Genomic DNA, 19,528 nt, shown 5'->3' with positions numbered 1-19,528 from the left:
TGCGCGTGTCCTGCCCTGGCCGGTGCCCGTGTGGGGCGTGGGATTTGCAGCGAGAGCCGCACAGAACTGGATTTTACCATCTCGCCCTTAAATCCAGGCTGCGCGTAGGTGATTTCAGTGTAGAGGAGAGGAGGGCTGCAGCGGAAAGCCGCGTGCACTTCATCGCTTTGGGCCTTTACTTACACGCGGAGGTGCCGCCGCTGACCTCAGTGTGCTCGCTTAGGCGTTCCACCCCCAGCCTCATCTCAGCGCCCTGCACTTGCATCCCGCTGGGGGCTGCGCAGCACCTGGAGGCCCGAGGCCCAGCCTCTCCCTGGACCTTGCAAGAGCAGTGGGCAGCGACGGCCCCGCCTCTGGTGCCCCTCACCCGCCCTCTTTTCTGCTACTAGATGTTGCCGTCTCCTCCTTCCTATTCTTTGCTGCCTGTGTTTCCAAGGCTGTTCCTGGCTGTCCTTATCTTGGACACATCCCTCGTCCCCTCCACTCACTGGCCATGTGTCACCACCTGTGTAGAACTGGGAGATTGCATTAATCCCTGCCGATCTCCCACGGGCCGCTCCCAGGGGCCGCTCTGGCCAGTGTCACCAAGAGGCGCCTGGTCTGGATCTGAGCCCTGCCTCCCGCAGCCGGCACCTCCCACCATGTCTGGACCTTGCCCGTGGATGGCGCACTCTCCTCCAGGCGCCACTCGAGCAAAGACTCTCCTTTCTTTCCATTTTCTTTCTCTCTCCCTGCGGTGTCTCCCGTGGCCGCAGGTCCCTCCCTTCACCTCAGGTACCCTCTCATTCTCATCCTGGAATTGTGGATGGCGGGACTGCCAGGACCTGGTCCTTCTGCCGCGCCCCCGTCTGGCTGTCACTGGTATGTGGTTACTGTTAGGAACTGAGGTTCTGGAGGAGCAGTCAGTGAGCAAGCTGAGCCGTCCCGCAGCCGGGCTGCATCTCCTGTGTTCCCTCAGCTACGTGTTGCAACGCTCCAGGTGTGGTGGAGCAGGCTGGACCCTCAGTGCTGGGAATCGGAGGCGGGACGGTGGCATGTTTAGGCCTCGTGGGCCACTTAGCCAGACCCGTCTCGAGATGGGATGAACAGGGAGGTGTGCAGCCCATGGCAGAGCGCTCCTGGCTTACGGAGGCCCTGGTTCAGTCCACAGCTCTGAAAACAAATCTAGAACCAGTCCTGTCATTTCAAAGAAACAGAAATTTGCCACTGCTGGTTTTGAGCTCCTGAAAAGATGGATTAAGTTTTTTAGTGATATGTTTTCCTAAGTCCTGACATATTTTCCCATTGTTCCAGCTTTTGATATACACAAAACATGAAGAGAAAAATTGGCTTCATGCTCCCCAAAGGATAAATTTGTTGATGTCTGAAGGAGGGTGGGGGCTGGTACAAACACCTGGCACCCTTCCCTAACATTGAAAATAACCCACATATGAGAATTATGCTAGTTTTCAATATTTTAAAGGCATTATAACTCGTAGAAACCACTGTGATTTAACATGGCTTCCAGTTATGCCATTATTTTGGTTTTAGAAGAGATTTTATAGACAGCCTGTCTGAGTAGCAGCAGCGTATGCTACCCAGTGAACTTTTGTCTTAGGGCCGCATATTGAGGGATTTAGTTATCAAGAACCACTTCAAAAAGACTCATTCTCTAGGCTTAATCCTCTTAGCAGTGGAGCTATGGAGAATAGAAGAGGACCCAAGGTATCATTTATAATTCTCTTTGCTGGGTATATTAAGAACAAATGTGGGGGCCAAATGATTTGCATAAGGGCCGCAGACCAAGGGCGTGGCTGTATGAGAAGGAAGGTGTCCCTCCTGCCCGGTGGCCGAGCAACGTCCAATGCCTGGGGCTGCGTCCTTCCAGCAGTCGCTCTCCCAGCTGTGCTGGGAAGCCTGGACGCGAGGAGCAGGGGTCCTAGACGCAGGCAGGATCCATTAAATTTGGGTTCTGCAGTGTCGGGACGCCAGGGCTTAGGGAGCCTCTTGTGTCTGATTCTTGCTGCTGCTGAAGCAAAGGAAGTTAAATAAGGTCCTGCGAATGGCCACAGAGTGGACGGAAGGCCCCTCCGGTCTCCACACAGCGGGCATCTCCAGTACTGTGAGGGGTTCTTGGCCCCGGATTCTCCCACTTTCTATCGGGTGTGACCGCGATCTGGGTTAGCTGCACGGAACGCCAGCCCTGTGCTGCGCCTTCCGTTCTAAAGGCCGCCTAGCCTGTCGTTTAAAGGAAAATCCGAGTCACTCACTTTTCTGAGGAATGAATTTATTGAGCTAATTCTTGGGCCAATGCCCGTTCTATGCCCGGCATGGGGGATTAAATAGAAACGAATATTCTCATAAAGACGGAAATATCAAATAGCAATAAGATCTTGCCAATTACTTGCTAAGATCCAGTTTAAGTTTGTTGATGGGGATTCGGGCTGTAAGCATGCCAGCTTTTCAGTGTTTATAGTGGAGATGGGGGGATTTTTTTTAAATGAAGAATGTCATTTGGCCCACTAATGCCGACTTAGAACAAAATGAGATTTTACTAATCCCTACGGAAATTGTGTTAGTTTCGTTAAAGAAACCAAGATTTAAACTTTTCTTATGAAGAATATGCCAAGTATATAATGAAAAGCATATTCATTGGATAATGCCCAGTTTTTTGTTATTAAAAAAGCATTTGTTATGTTCTGATTATGAAAGAGATGTGATTTGAATATCTGATTTCGAAAGCATACTACGTTTACATTGTTTTAGATATCAAGGTTATGCCAGACATTTATTCCTCTGTAAATGACGTCATGACAAGTTATGATTTCTGTGAATACTGTGACTCATCTCGTTACTTCCGTGGACTAGTGACTAGCGTGGCGTGAGAGCCCGGCCAACGAGTCACATACTGCAGGATGCTTTGACCTGTGCCATCTGTTCCCAAATTGCTTAGCAAAAGAGGGCACCTTCCCAGGGCTCCAGAGCGGATAACCTGCGGCAGCCCCTGCTTGTGTTCTTTGAGAGGTTAGAGACGCGACCCCACTCAGACAACCCTGGCCCCTTGGAACTGGACCTGAGTATGGAAGAACACTTGCCCTTTAGCAAAGAGACAGTGACATAAAGAGTGCAGTTCTGTCTACTTTGATTTCTTCTTCTAATTAGACGTCCATTTAGTAAGGTGTTAACCTAAGAGTCTGCAGGGGTGAGGGAGGCCCTCTTCCAGAACCCCCTTCTTGGACTGTTCTATGTCACCTGATACATGTCTCTTTCTGGACCTCCTTTTTTTGTAGTAAAAAAAAAGAGAGAGAAAATCATCAAAAGATTTAAAACAAAACTGTGTACTCCAATCAGTTTTTTTTTAACTGCAGAAATTAAAAGCCATTGTATGTTCTGTTAAATATTTATGTAGTAGACTATTGATGTCTTCATTTAAATTTGCCTTTTCAGATGCAAATTAGACATGGGCAGAGGTGGGGTGGTGTAGGATTTTTCCCATGAAAAACATTCAAGTGCATGGTGGTTCCTCTGAACAGGCATCTTATTGTTTTTTTCTTGAAAGCTTCTGTGTGCTATTTTTAATGGAATTTTTAAATAGCTGCTTGAAATATTTAGTAATTGTTTTAATGAAGGACGCTTATAAAGGCTTTATTATTTAGAAAATTGCCATTTTATATATACATATAAAATATCAATTTGAATTATGTGTATTTTTAAGCCAGCTTGAGGATGAGTTTGTCTTTTGATTAAGTAAGCTGAATAGCAAGCAGGATTTATAGTCTTACATCCCCAGTGTCTTTAATATATGTACTCACTTAAAACCTCAAACTTTTTAAAAACACAGTTGTCCTTAAAAGATACAGAGCAGTAGTTTTATTTGTTTCTGGTTTTTACCTCTCTAAAGCATCTTGGATTTTAGGCCTTATATTCTTTCAGAAAATGTTCTTATTTATGTATATCAGAGACCTTGAATATTTAATTTAGTTTTCAGTAAAGCTGTCAGTTGTAATCTGCAGTTTTTTAAAAAAGGGAGCCTAATAAAACAAATCCTCATTTCACAATTTGAGCCTTATTGGGTCCAATTCACCAGTGCTGCAAGTTTATTATTCTCCTGCAGTTTCCGGAGCCCCCAATTGTAATTGTGTTGACCCTTCAATGCATTCAATCTCCCCAGTGCTTATCAAACTGGGAGAAATAGGTCTACATTCAGAACTTCATTAAATGTCTCATTTATATTAAATACAAGATAGCTTCGAACATGAATAATGATTTGTTTGGATGAAGGAACACTCCAGTTTTAGTTTGTGCATTCGAGGGCTTGGCTCGCGCCCCGCGTGCCCGGGCCCAGGGCTTGTCCTCGCCTGGGACTGGCGGAAGTGTGCTTCGTTTCCCTTGAAGCAGAGTTGTTTCACGATCTTTTTAACCTACATGCTTTCTTCCTGTAATTGCTATCAAGAATTTGACCTGTGAGCGCACGGCTTGAAGGATGCCGCAGACACCTTTAAGTCGCGGTCATAGAAACTGACCTAGCTTGTGGTCACGTACGCACGCCTGTCATCCCTGTAGGAGGCTGAGACAGGAGGATCACAGGTTTAAGGTCAGCCTTAGCAAGACTCGCAACTACTTAGAACCCGTTTCAGAATAAAAATAGGGCTGGGGGTGCAGCTCAGAGGTAGAACGCCCATGGTTTTAATCCCCACTACTGAGGGAGGGGAAAACAGGTAAAAGAAAAGAAAGCCTGTACCGCTGCTCGGGGTTCATTAAGTCCTGCTGCCTGTGTGTCCCTCCAGAACATTCCGTCCCTATTTCCGCGTTATTCTGAGCCCTGTTAGAGTCTTTACCTCAGTTCCCACTGCTTCGTACTTAAACTTTGTACTTAAAGATTGCGGCATGACACCGGTTGTCTGTAATTTCCACCGGAGGAAATTGCGACCTTCGTGTTGTGGAAGACCCTTGAGCTGCCAGATAGGGGAGGGCGTCAGTCCACAGCACACGCCACGGGCTGATGGTTAGATGTCTTGACGCTGTGCGTGCCGGACCCTCCAGGCCCAGCTCCCGAGGAAGCCTCCCGTCAGAGCCGTGTCTAATAAAGACCTCTGGGTGAAACCACAACTTAGATTAACTTCCACAGATACTAGCAGTCAGATTGAACAAACGAAGCAACCAAATAAGACTTTCTTTAAGGCGCTCTTAATATACATATTTTTCTTGTGACGGCTGAGATCTGACAGGACTTCGCGGGAGGCCCGGTGTAAAGTGGCACGGAGCGCGGTCCTTGGGCAGAGCTGTCATCACAAATTATTTTGGTACGGGGTGAAAAGTTCTAGTTCATTTGCTACCCGGCTGGATACAGTGTTGGGCAGGTCGTTATCTTTCTCCCATGCTGTTCAGAGGCTCCAGCGCTGACTTTCTCCTGCCCCTTCCTCCCTAGCCAAAGTCACCTGGGAGCCCCCCCGGGCCCGAGCTGCCCATCGACGCGGTGCTGGATGAGCGGGAGCGGCGGATTTCTCACTCACTGTACAGCGGGATCGAGGGGCTGGACGAGTCTCCCCCGAGGGGCGCTGCGCTCAGCAGGATAATGGGTGAGTGGGTCCACCCTCCCCGAGCCGGTGTTGTCTGCGTTTCCCCTGGTTCACGGAGAGGTTACTAATGTAATATTAATGTCAAGGAGGCCCAGGTTTTCAAGAGGGAAGCAAAGAAAACAGAACAGGTTCATTATACTCATCCGGGAAGCGTTAACGTGAGAGGAGCAAATCTATACATCGAGCTCTGGAGTGACTTTTAGATGCCATCACATGGGCAGCCCCCAGACGAAGGGACCGTGAACCCATCGGGGAGCAGGATGTGCTTAGCTCCTTGGAGGTAGTCAGCGAAGGATTCAACATGGGATCTGCTCCGAGCAAGAGGAAGAAAATATGTAAATCCATCTAGATGTGCGTCCATAGGAGATACTCCTGTTCGCTCATTTGAGGATGGGGCTGGGGTGCACATAGCTGCTCATCTTGGGATTAGCTTGTGAGCGTTCAAATCTGAAACACAGGAGACAGTTTCGATCAAAATAATACCCGGCACAAAGCGTACACGACAAGGCTGTCCTTTAAAGAAAAACCTTCAGTTTAACTTTTTGAGTGCCTTTAATGCCGAGTCAGTGCGATGCAATTTTCCATGCTGGAGCTCCATGGGAACAAGTATGGGTTTAGCTCATCCGTGGGTCTTTCTGGAAACCCTGCTCTGTTCAGGACGTTGTGTGTGGCTTCTTACTGTAGATGCAAAGATGAATAAGAAATAAAATTCTTCCTTGGAAGAACTTTTCTCCTGGGCAGACAGGAAGAAGCATATCATTATGACTTAGCAGAATTTCCTGTCTTTCTTTCTCTAATTCTTCTAGCTGTCTTTGGAAGAATTGCTAAGTTCTAGATTTCTTACCTCGTGACACATAGAACTTAGACATCCGCGCGCTGGTGTCATGCTGCTGGCGTGTCTTGATCTGCTTGGCCAAAGGGAAAGCCGGCCGGATGGGCTTTGCCTGTGGTTTGAACAGAATGGGTGAGGCGTCCTGCAGAGCTCGCCCCGTGAGGCCTTTGCCTCCTAGTCACGCCACTCTGTCTCGTCCTGCCAGATTCTTCACTCTGGGCTTTGGTGTCCAGCTCTCTCTTTGTTCAGTTTTTTTCTGTTGGTGAGACGTCAGACCTCTTGAGGGTGAGTGTGTGGGTGTGTCCCGGATCCGTGTGCACCCCAAGTGATGCGCTGTAATCTCCCCTTTATTATAGGAACGTAGGACTTGTCATACTGAATCAGACCCTTGGTCCACCAGATCCTGTAACCTGCGTCCTGCCTCCAACCCCTGGCGCTCCAGAGGAAGGCGAAAGCTAACGCTTGTTAAAAACAAACAACCCAAACACCATTTTTCACCCAGTGCCGGGTTGGAATGCCGGATGTGGGCGAGGAGTCCTTTGCTTCTCTGTAACCATTCTTCCGCCGGACCTGCGAGCCGGGACTGTGCTCTGAGTGTGTTCTAGGGGTTTCCCTCCCTCTGCTGGTTTGAGAGGGGCTCTTGTGATCTCGATGCCTCTGCTGGCTGGAGCTCCCGCACCCAAGCTCTGCTCTGCGGTGTTTTGCCCACACCCTTTTGCATTGGTGGCTGGGGAGAGACAGCTTCATTACTGTCTAATTGTAGGCCAAATTGACGTGTATGACTGCTCATTTTCTGAGACAGAGTTTTTTACATGTTGTACTAGAAAACAAGGCTTCACCCTGAGAAATGTATGTGCTTAATCTGCTTTATCTTACGTTTTGCAAACCTGAGAAATTACGTGTTTGTCAGTTCTTGTCCTACTTCCATTGGTCCTAAGAATCAAATGCTGTTGATGAAGTCAGTTAACATCCTAGGTTAAGGCCGGGCGTGGTGGCGCACGCTTGTAATCCCCGCGCTTGGGAGGCAGAGACAGGAGGATCGCGCAGGTTCAAAGCTAGCCCCGCGCGCTGGCTTAGGAGACCCTGTTTCCAAATAAAAATGCAAAAATAGGTCTGGGAGTGTAGCCTGGAGGTAGAAGGGCTTCCAGGAACCCTAGTACCACCAAAAAAAAAAAAAAAAAAAAATCCTAGGTTAAAAGTCTCGTAAAGGATGCTACCTTACAACAGTACCAAAATGGAGAGGAGGACACTGAGTTTTCAGTAGCACACACCAACAGCAAGAGTGTTGATTGACTGGCACAGTCCGTCAGCGCAGACATTCCTCAGTTCCTGTTTTAAAAAATGGCGATCTTCGTATGTTTAGAATCACCCCTCCCTAGTGGCTGTGGACACAATGGTCCTCTTTCCATGGTCTGATCAGATAAGCAGAGAACTTTGTGTGGAGATTCCAGTGGTCACAGTAAGACCTCATTGATTTCATGTGCACAGTACAAGTGTTGCCTTAGAAAATTCCCTGTGGCAGACGCTAGACCTGGGAGAACCTTGAGACCTTGTGATGCAGGAGAGAGGCTGCTATAAAATAACACGAGAGGAGCAGCCTCGTCCTGCCGGGGCCTCGGCCGCATCGGTCACACGCTTTGTCACTGACCACAGAAAGTCACCGCATCCCAAGGTCCCACGGCGGTTTTGTTTTCTTTGGCTGTGTGCCACGTCCTCTTACTAAAAGTGGCCATTGGGAGTGCCGAGGCCCCACAGAAAGTGGAGTCAGGCTTCAGGAGGCGCATTCCCCACTTCCTGTGGTTGACAAGTGCCTGGGCTTACAGCAAAGGCCCTGGACAGTCCCCACAGCCTGTCTGCCCCAGGACCCCATGACCTCAGGATTCTCGCAGTCCACCTTTGAATTGACCTCAGCGGTGGGTCCTCAGGGGACTCCCAGACCAGAGACTCGGAGACTGGGTGGGAGCTGCTGTTTCTGTACCAAACGGTGGCTGTCCAGTTATTCACATCAGACAGGGCTCACACGGTCTTCACACCTGTCTCCTTAGCCGTGAGTGTGGTCAGTCAAAACATGACCAAAGGCAAGATTTTCCCAAGCGCCATTGGCTTTGAGCGAGTTTCTGCTGCCGTGGACTTTACAAGCATGGTCCTGCACATTCATCTGACAGTGATGTAATGCGCCACCTAGGAAGTTTCCCTTTGAGAAAGCTTGGAAATGTTGTTTAATTTTTGGACTGCCTTATTAGTTCATAACAAAAAGAAAATAATAAGCACAGTTAATTGAACCAACATGCTCACCCTGTAAAATATATTACAAGTTGATTCTTGGAAGCATACAGCTTTAAAATTTCCCCCCTCAATTATTTTTTTTTTTAAACAATTTTGGCTTAAAGCAAAACGTCCCTTGAATCCGTTTTAGAGCTTATCTCAGTGGGTCAGGAGTCCTACACTTGTCGTCAGTTTCAATAATAATCAGGATCGGACTGTTTTCATCTTCCTGGGAATGTGATGTGGAACGCTGGGAGCTTTGATTCTGAGTCGGAACGTGTGTTTCTGGTGTCAGGCATGGTGTTGCATTCTGTGTAAAGTTACCAACAAATAAATGTCGAGTAAACAATCATTTCGTATCTCATTGTTTCTCTCCTCTGCTCGATATGGAGATGGGTGGGTTTGCTTCTGCGTTTGCACTCCCTGTTAGTGGGAGCGAAGAGTCAGCGTCTCCTTCACAGCCAGAGCGTGAAGCCCTCGTGAGGCGCTCGGAAGGCTTCGCACTCGGGTTGTGCTGAGTACCGACTACGAGCAGTCGTAACCAAGAGACGACAGAGTCATCTTGGGGGACACATTGGAATGTGTGGTTAGGGTCAGAGCCCCAAACTCTTCCTCACGCACGCTGAGAAGTTCACACCTGAGAACAGGAGCCTGACCGGGTCCCGCGGGGCGCAGCCTCCACAGTCGTGGGTGGGCGGAAGATGTCCGGTCGTCTCATTAGAGGGACTCCTTGCCGCTCACTCACACATGTGCACAATCCACGACCATTCAAGGAATAGGTTTCTTCCCAGAACAACATATTACAAAAAGGATTAGCATATGATCCACTCCGTGGCCCAGACGGAGAATTAAGCTTCACTCAGAATATATTGTGTCAATGCAAGGCGTTTGGCGTTTGGAAATGTACACACACTATGGTCACTCTGAGATCTTTCAGTACATTATGCCTGGGTGAAATACACCTCAGGCAGATGGTTGGTCAGTATGGGTGACCCTCATTTTATAATTCTCTGTACTTCTTAGGGGAGCATATATGTGTGTCTTTGGCCTAATTGATGGGTATTTTGGCAAACAAGTTTCTAGTATCTTAAGACTCAAGGAGTAAGAAATGGTTTGAAATCAGGAAAGGGAAATGGTTACATGTTATATTTACTTTACATGTGTATCAGAATCCTTTATCTAAAGCTGCAAGTTTTCAGTTGTCAAAAATGATGGAAACTCCATTTGATTTCAAAATCAAAATGGAAAGGTCTTTGATAAGATGTTAGAGATTTCAAAAAACAGGTAGCTTTTCCATAAGAAAACAGATGATATTAAATATATTTGTAATTTCCAGCAAGTTTCCCTTTTGTGGGGGTCCTGGAAAGACACATAGGGACTACATCTTCTTTTGTTTCTTTGCTAAAATGCCTAGGAAACTATATTCTTTAAAAAAAAAAAAAACCCTTCAAGCCCCTCTGTATCACACCCAGCATTCTTAAGAACATGTACTTTCAGAGTTAGATCTAAGACTTGTGTTAAAATGTCAAGCCAACTACTTGCACCTTGCGGTGTGCTCTGTAGAAATGAAGACAGCTCCTGCCTGTGTAAGATGTTGGTGGGTCTAGAGACAGCTCAGCACAACTTTTATTTGGGGAGGAGCCTGGAGAGTCAGTTGAACAGATTGGACATGGGGCTTAAAGCAGGAGCTGTCCCGTCCTCCTGTGGCAGGGGACCCACCTGTGAAAGCACCTTGCTCTGCTGGAGACCCGACTTCCTGGCCTGCGCCATGTATGATGTTCCTGTGAATACAGTTTTTTCCTGAGAAGCCACGTGGAATGAAACCTTCCCAATTCGCTCTTTCTCCGAAGTGTGCCATGACATTTCAAGAAGAAGCCTCGAGCGCTTCAGATGGTTAGAGGGAAGAAGATGGTACTGAAGATTCAAAGCACTGAAACAAGATTTTGTCCCAAGAATTGCTATGACAGCTAAATGGTTGTCATGCTGACCTTGAGCCCAAGCAGATTTTCTTGCAAAAACTGGACAGTGTAGACATGTAGACAGGTATGGGTGTTTCCTTACTATGAACGCTGCTTCTCAGCCAGGCCCCCGAACTCCCAGGGCAGTCAGAGCTCTTCTCCTTAACCTCAAGGTCAGTCTGCCTCTCCCCTCTCCCAGCCTTGAGTCTGGGGTCCTTGTCTTCCAGGTGTCACCTGCGTGCACCGAGGGCTTTTCTCCATCATGCATTAATGATTTTGGTGTCTAAAAGTAAATGCCATCATTTCTTCTAGCAGAAAGAGTATTCTTCATTCAAAGTCCACCTCTGCGGCTAGCTTGCTGAGGTCCCTGGCTCCTTTCCTTCAGGTGCCCATGCAGTTACCAACACACGTGAATCCCCAGAACGCTTGGCAGAGCACTCGAGCCACACACTTATCTGTGCCGTTCTCCACCTGCATTAATGTGAGGTCTTTAAGCAGAGAGGAGGTCTCGCAGGGCCTGCCTGCCCAGTTCCTCCCTTGCCGTAGGGCAGGACGCATGAGTGGTACAGTAGCAGACTGCCCTCTCCATCTCCTGGGACAGTTTCCAAAGGACTTTCTCTGTTTAAAATGCACACAGCACTTTCACCTTGGAAGAAATTTTGGAGATCGCCTTTGACTTGAGGACTTGCACACTGTGCCGCGTCGATAGCTGTGGGTCAGGAGTTAAGATAGACTCGGCCTTGACAGTCACTTATGAAAGCTGACCGTGCCGAGTTCTCTTCTGTTCTACTAGGGTGGGCAGGCGTGTGAGTGCAGATGTTTTCTGATTCAGCAAAGTATCACGACAGACGCACAGCACTTTGATCCATGGCTGGAATATCTTTCTTTTTTCATCGGACAGGTAAATACCAGCTGTCCCCCACTGTGAATATGCCCCAGGATGACACCGTCATCATAGAAGATGACCGGGTGCCGGTGCTTCCGCCACATCTCTCTGACCAGTCCTCGTCCAGCTCCCACGACGACGTGGGCTGCGTGACCACTGCCACCGGCGCCTGGGCCAAGGCTGGGCTTGGAGATTCCGCTGACTGGTAAGCTCCGCGTCCCGGTGGGACATCGCCTCGTGACAGCCCTGCCCTGCAGCTCGTCGCCAGCACAGCTAGTCGGTTCCGTACAGCGGTCCTCTGTGTTGACGGTTCCCACATTCTCAATGATTGCTGTTTTAATAAAAGGCGAAGTTCCCACCCTCCACTGTACTTCGCAATCTAGCCCCAACAACAGCAAAACTGCCACTCGCTCATTTTGTGTTTAGGTTTTGCTGTTCATTAATTTCAGATCCATGTTAAATTAATGAGTTGCATTTCTATTAGCTAAATTCTGAGCAAATTCCCAAGTAGATTGCAACAATTACATATGAAGCTAACGGTTCTGTGTTCTGGGAGTTGGATGAGGCTCTATTAACTATTATAAATATGCTGTTTAAATACTTTGTACTTCTAACATAGGGACTTTTGGGACACTCATGTTGTTGTTTTTTTCCCCCTTCCCTGTGTCTTTTAAATTATAAGAAAACTTTTAATATTACTGAGCCAAAGTGTGCCCCACAGATGTGGATGGGACCTTAGTCTCATGCCTAGTAACTCTGTAGTAAGCCAAAGCCCTCTTAGGGGTGATTTGTAAGGTGAGAGTGGTCGCCACCACAAAGCAGGTGCAGTTTGAAAGCAGGTTCTGCCGCCCCGTCAGGGCCCAGGACTCTGGCAGTGCACTGCCTTTCAGCCGGATGATATTGTTCCTTCCCTCCTTACCCTCGTACCCTCCGTATCCCCGTGTCGACACTGAATATTACAGAGGAGGCGTCCAGGGGCATTTATTTGTGTTAACATTTAGCGATGATCTCAAAGTGAAATCCCCCCACCGGGCCCTCTTTCCCCACGCCACAGGCGCTCACAGAAGTACAGTCCGCGCAGCGGCCCCTGCCGCAGACCTCCTGGAAGAGCTTCACCTGGCATTTGGGGCCTCGGAAAGTTCATCTCTGCTTTTCTTTTCTTTTTTAATTCTCCTTTGGAAATATGGGATATAAAAATAGAGGTTGCACGATCGCTTAGCTTTGAGTGGGTGTTTCAGTGAGTGTAGAGGGGGCCACGCTGTAGGTCAGCACTGATCTGACGTGCACGGGGGCCGCCGTGTTGCTGTGTCTGTGTCTCCCTGCAAGTGAGACCGCCGCCGAGAGCGGGGGTTCTGAGCCCTGGGCGTGCGGGGGGGATCTCAGGGACGGAAGCCTTTGAATTTCCGCCGTGATGAGGAGTTGCGGGGTGGTCGTCGGGAGAGGCGTGTTTAGGGCTTTGCAGAGCTCTGCCTTGTGCAAAGAAGTATGTGCAGGGCTCTTCTGTGGCATTCATTCCCTCAAGGGGATTTTCAAAAAACAGCTAGGACCAGTGCGATTTTGCCGTCGGGAACCGCGAGCAAGGGAGGAATATGAACGAAGGGTTATCCAAACCGGGTGGCAGCTGTTCTGCATCACAGCGGAAGATGCACGCTTTTCCTGCCCGACAATATCTCCCTCATCTTTGATGAAAATGTTAGAAAAACAGACGGGCAATAAGACAGGATTAATAACTGGAATTTTAATAACATCGGGGTCAGGGTATGGTTACATTCCTCACAGAATCATCTGTCAGCCTTGCGATCTAACTCAAATATTCCAGTATATTGTTTATTATTATGTCTGAAAGTAGTTTAAGGGGTGTATTGGTAGGGTAGAATTAATTATGTCATGGTTTAAGAACAGTTATTTTAGGACGCTTATTAACTCACAAACTCATTTGATATTTTAAATTGTGCGTGTTTACAGCTCACTGTGCATTGTGAAAGACTAAATGTGTTAAGTGGCTAAACTTCTAATTTGTGAACTAATAGAATATACTTTTTTCAACTCATTAATTGATTTGGGAAACAGTAATGTTTTTAAGGGAGGGGAAAGGGCCTAATGGAAATGCTAATTTTAATGGCAGCATAATTTTAGAAGATAGAAAATTCATTTGGAAATACACTACGTGAGCTTTATAGGCAACGCTGGCAAGTAATGATTTCTAGTTCTTTAAAAAACTTTGTTGCTGATTTCTTAAAAAAAACTATAGTTCAAACTCAGTCTGTCCCAAGCTTCAGGCCCTCTTGAAGTTCAGGTTTTAAAGTGTTCAGATGATGCCAGCATTAAAAAAAAAGTTGCTGCCGGGCGTGGTGGCACAGGCTTGTAATCCCAGAACATGGGAGGCTGAGACAGGAGGATTGTGCATGGTCGAAGCCAGCCTCAGCTACTTAGTGAGGCGCTCAGCAACTTACTAAGATACTGTTTCCAAATAAAGTACAAAACCGGTCTGGGAGTACAGCCCAATGGTAGAAAGCCTCTGAGCTCCATCCCCAGCACCACAAAAAAAGAAAAGTTGCTAAGCATGTGCAGAGTAAGCGAAGACTTCTGCCTTCCATATCTAAAACAATCACTGTTGTCGGGCGTGGTGGGCACGCTTGTCATCCCCGTGCTTGGGAGGTGGAGACAGGAGGATCGCGCAGGTTCGAAGCCAGCCTCGCTGGCTTAAGAGACCCTGTTTCCAAATAAAAATATAAAAATGGGTCTGGAAGTGTAGCCCGGAGGTAAAAGGGTTTCCAGGAACCTCAGTACCACCAAAAGAAAACAAAACAAAAAATAAAACAATCGTTGTCATTGGCAACGTGTTATTTAGAGCTTGCTACTCCAGAATTAGGGATAGTTTTCACCACGTTGACCTAGTTCTCCCTTTCAGAAACCATGTTTCTTGACTGGGGCACTTCTGCTCTGGAAACTCTAGCCATCTCTGTGTGCTAGAGTGTGGCATCCAGTCTGCGAAGGGCCATCTGGAATCTCGTGAGAAACATGGCCCGACTTCTTCGCAGAGCATCTAGTCTATCAAAAGTTTTAGAGAAGAAATACGTTCTTTTAAATGAAAAGGGTTACTGGAGAATGCAAACGGAATGACTGGTATTAAGATACAGCATCTTACAAAAATATCAAACAAAAATAATTTTTTTCTGCCTGGGACTAAACTCGTGGTCCCGGTGGGGTTGTTTTTCCGTCTTCCGCTGTATCCCACATTGAGGCGAGGGCAGCAAGCAATTTGCATGACCTGAGAGCGAAGTCTTCTTAAATTCCCAGCCCCACGCAAAAAGGGAAGGAAAGCTCAGCTTCGCGGGTACTTTATGTGGACGTAGTTTCTCTGAAATAGTGAGCCAGCTGGAACACCGTGGTTCAGCACACCTCCTTCAGAACCCACTTGCTTTAAAGCACTTTGCGTGGATCCCACTCTACCCGGAGCTTAGTTCTGCTTGGTGGAAAATCCCGGAAGGACTTGTTGTCTGGTCCCCTTCTGGGCTCTGACAGCACCTGACTCTGCATCGCTTTGGTGGGAGAGTAGAGGAGCGGTTTTGGTTTCCACATTGCAGTTTCGCCTCACGCCCCTGAATTCTCTCATTATCCTTGAAGGCTAGAGCACACAACTCTCCTCTTGGTCAGTGTCTTAAGGCATACTTTTAGAGGATATAAAATCTGAACCAGCGGTAGAGCCCGTCCCTTGGCGTCCTCCGTTCCCCTGCTCCTGGCTGAGCCCTTCTTGAAGGTCACCTGCCATTCTGTGCAGAGTTGAGTTGAAGCTCAATTTCCGAGCCATGCCACCCTCCTCGCTACCCGTTTACCATGTGAGTGGCGAGTTTCACCTGCCCTGAAGGCTCCGGGGAGCTTGTTGCTGTCAGAAACACACCTGTGGACGTCTGTGTCTACCATGGACTCAGCCCCTGGCGGGACCCCACCCCCACCGCAGCGTGGTGTCTGGTTGCTGAGGCGGGGCGGTCTCCTCCCTGCCCGGTAGGCAAGCTGGCTCCATCCCAAGCTAGACAAGCTGCTGGTGATATTCATTGACTCAATGAGTTGGACACAGAGGAGAAACCATTTTCATAGCTCCAAGTGTGCTCAGAACACCTGGTGGTGCCTTTAAAAATGTTCACAGATTTTTTCAAGTAAGAGCGATTCTGTGTCATCTCCAGCCACTTCCGCTGGAAAGCGCCTGGGAGCAAGACTGCCAGCCATTCGCCATCTGCTTCCGAACATCTCCATTTGAACCACCGCGTTGGTGTCACCAAATCAGTTGCCAACTAAACTTAGCTCTGCCTTTCCTGCCTCCTGCCTGTACAGTTCGCATTGGCACGGCCATGACATCTGCTTCGTACTCGGCTCAGCCTTCTGCCCTGAACTGTAGAGAAGGGAGCCCGTCCTCCCGGGCGCTTTGGACCTTTGTCCCCAAGCTTAACACTCCCCCAGTGGGTTCTGATAGACGGTGTAGAACCGACTTCTTTCCAGAGGGCTGGCAATTTCGGAGAAACTGCACCGTCATAAAGTTACTGATAAAACATGTTTTTTTCCCTTCTTTATTCTTTTCTGAAATACAAGATAAAGATATTTAAGAGGGCCAGAATACATCTCTTTGAAACTTCTACCCAACTGGCAATTCATATGGCCAGTTGTTTGTGTCAATTTATGTATATAGTGATAGACGTGTGTTTCTTCAAGTAGTCCTTCCAAACATTTTAGTTTTTATTCAATCCTTGACAAAATTAAGGTTGTTGTTTTATAATTATATGTTTACTTTGTGGCTCTAGTGTGAGGCTTTGTGCCTATTAGGCAAGAGCTCTACTGCTGAGCTACCCTCCCTCAGCCCTTCCTTTTAAATAATCGCTTAGAAATAATGAGTTTTTGTCATAGAGAATGGAGAAATAAAGGAAGTACAGAAAGGAAATCCGCACAGAGAGGGCTCCTCTGGATGTTAAATTACTTTTGCATTCTATCTCCTCCTATCTTGCTACAGCTTCTTACATGAACCTTTAGCTTGTGTCTTTCATTTTAAAGTGTTTTGAGGACCATATATTTACACATATTCACACACACACACGTCTGGATTTTCCTCCATCGGATGCCTTGTATTTTTAGTAAACACTTTCTCTTTTTCTTCCCCCTAGCTCTTTGAGTCCAGATGTTGATCCAGCTCTTGCCTTTCAACGGGAAGGATTTGGACGCCAGAGTATGTCAGAAAAACGCACAAAGCAATTTTCAGATGCCAGTCAATTGGATTTCGTTAAAACACGAAAATCAAAAAGCATGGATTTAGGTAGTGAGTACAATCTCCATGAATCTTTATCTCAACAGGGGTTAATGCTTTCAGGATAAAATCAGTGGTCCCCAACACATGTCTGTTTATTTCAAGCAATAGGGAAAATAAATGTGAAATGCAGTAATTTGGCAAAAATTAGTTTTTCTCTCTGTGTTTGAGATAACCGTCTTATCCGTAAGTGGCATGTTGACATAACATGCAATATGCTCATATATGTTTTCTTATGAGAAAGGAAACAAATAAATGCACATATCATGCTATATTTATGTATCTTTACTTTAAAAGTGGAAGTGTCTTAATACTTTGGCTTTTTTAAAGGCAAATTTTTTGAAGTTGTATTTGGTTTGTTGTGGGATTTTCTGTACTGGAATATGAAATTTTGGAGAGGAACCATTATCTCAATCCATGTCTGGAACTTGGTTACTTTACAGCATCTTCCTTTCGTTGGCATTCTTTTTTTTAATCGGACCATTGTGTTTTGATGATTAAGACATTGAGACATTTAATCAAACTAATAATTTAAGAACATCTATCGTAGAAAATATTTGGGAGCAAATGCGAGGAAGAGACTAACCATAGTTGTTAGTCACACACCAATCAGGTAGTGTCTCTTTAAATCCAAATTCACCACTCAATAAAAAAAGGGAAGCAATTAATTATATGTATAAACTGAGTGATTTTTTTTTAAAACAAAAAAACCCTTTGTTAATCAACTGTAACCTTTGCTGTTCTCTGGTGGCTGTTTGTACTTAAAGACTAAAAGCATTAATTTGTCAAATGCATAGAAGGAAAATTTGGCGATGCCTTTCCTCACTGCGCCACGCTAACACGCAATAACACCGTGTCTGTGCAGGGAAGTGACTGGCGTTTTGCATGGACACTCTGCTTTTTTTCTTCCCTTGGTTTTTGATTATGAATGTCTGCTTGATATTTCATATTATTTGCATGAAATGTGCCCCAAGACTCGTCGCCTAACTGTGAAGGTCTGGGGATGTTTGAAGCATGTGGGGCTGTGGGCACTAACTGGCTAACCAGTATACATTTACCTTTTAACAGTAGCTGACGAGACTAAACTCAATACAGTGGATGGCCAGGAAGCAGGTAAGCACGGGCCGGGAGACCGTTGCCATAGAAACCGTGGTCCCAGCCGCTTATCACAATTATAGAGCTGCCAGTCATGTCGGGGTAAACACGAGTACTCCAGTCTGGCACAGGTGGTTTACTTGAAGGAAATCAAATTATAGGTGAAAAGAAAAATTTTCCCTTTAAAGAAATTTACCGGTGGTAGGAATATTAAATGGAAATACAGTGTACTCCATCAAAAATCTTAAATACAATTTAGATCTAGGCTTTCTTCCTTCCCTTCTGCTTTCTCTCTACTCATTATTTTGAGTTGGGGGCTTCCCGTGTTTCCCAGGCTGACCTCGATCTCCTGGGTCGCGTGGTCTTCCTGCCACATCCTCTGGAGTAGTTGGGGCTCTGGGCGCACACGGGGCGCAGGCCACCGCGCCCGACTCCTAGATTTGAATTACACTTGCGTAGGAATGTTTTGTCATGATTTAAACATCAAAATCCTGAATATGTGATCATAAGAGTGACCAGAAGAGGCAGACTCTTGAGTCACCTTTAGGCATTTATCTGATTTCGAGGTCGCATCCAGTTTTCTAAGTGGTGATTTTGATTTGAAGATAAACATTGCCCACTGAAACATATTTTCACTAGACAACAATACCTAGTACAGCTGTCGTTGATAAGCCTACGTTGATTTATTTTTACTGATGCTGGAATTCACTTATAATTGCCCTGACATTGGATTAGACAGAATAACACATATGGCTCCATGTCGTAGATTTGAGAACTTGTTCAAAATTGATTACTTCTAAAACAGTGCTGGTCCCTCCATGGAAGAAGTGGATTGTATTCAACTGGGTTTCGCATTATAGTATCTTTTACTTTTTATGGTCTTGTATGAACATCAGAAAAGTCTTTATAGATTAAGTAGTGGGCCTTTTCCACTTGAGCACTTGTGATGAATTATTATAAGTCAGAATCAGGTTTTAATTATTCTAGAGCCAAGATTATGGAGTTACATCTCTTAGCACTAATTAGCTTTAATTCACCTTTTTAACCTATAATAATAATTAGTTTTAGCTTGCTTGAAAAATGTGTATCCCACACACATATGTAAAGATTATCATAGACACGTGAGAGTTATCATTTTCTGTAGAGTAAAAGATAGATTGTAAAAATTATATCCAATAAATCATAGTATTAATTGTATCACAAGGCAATTAACTGTAGCTTCAGCCCCTACTGAGTAGTTACTTTTTAATCAAGCATAAAATTCATTGAAATTCTAAAGCAGGCCTATAGGAAAACATTATTTGGTAGTTCACATATGCAAAAGAGGAGTTAGTTTTGGGAATTAGTAACATTCAGTATTTTTTAGAGAAGTGACCCCTACCTATGTTAATGTCTAAAAACCAAATTGAGCTGTTCAGGTCCAAAGACATGACCATGTACTATGCCAATTAGGTAACAAAAGAAAAACATTTAACTATGTCAAAGCTACTACGATGACAAGAACAATTTATTGTGGCTTGAAAAATAAGGATATCAGACTTAGACTAAAAGCATCTCATAACTTTGTGGTGAGTAGGTAAATATATAATATAATTCAACAACGTTTTTGTCTTTTAAAATGTTAGCTCTTAGATAAAGAAG

General features: G+C 46.0%; 1 protein-coding gene across 15 annotated transcripts in view; it reads left to right on the top strand.

Annotated features, from left to right (window-relative positions):
* The window catches only part of PARD3 (par-3 family cell polarity regulator), a gene marked incomplete at both ends in the record, with an annotated part of 556,932 nt that overhangs the window by 336,778 nt on the left and 200,626 nt on the right, over positions 1–19,528 (top strand). For 5 of the 15 annotated variants that reach the window (XM_080716979.1, XM_080716978.1, XM_080716991.1 and 2 more), the window contains 4 exons: positions 5,408–5,558; positions 11,515–11,704; positions 16,653–16,714; positions 17,861–17,905. In XM_080716979.1, coding sequence (XP_080573105.1) covers positions 5,408–5,558; positions 11,515–11,704; positions 16,653–16,714; positions 17,861–17,905 — 448 coding nt within the window. Of the gene's footprint in view, positions 1–5,407; positions 5,586–11,514; positions 11,705–16,652; positions 16,805–17,860; positions 17,906–19,528 lie in introns of all 15 variants that reach the window. The other 10 variants (XM_080716987.1, XM_080716985.1, XM_080716981.1 and 7 more) reach the window with 6 other exon arrangements.

The sequence above is a fragment of the Muscardinus avellanarius genome (genome assembly GCF_963383645.1).
Source record: "Muscardinus avellanarius genome assembly, chromosome: 20".
NCBI classification, from domain to species: Eukaryota; Metazoa; Chordata; class Mammalia; order Rodentia; family Gliridae; genus Muscardinus; species Muscardinus avellanarius.
This window is presented reverse-complemented; position numbering and strand designations above follow the sequence as displayed.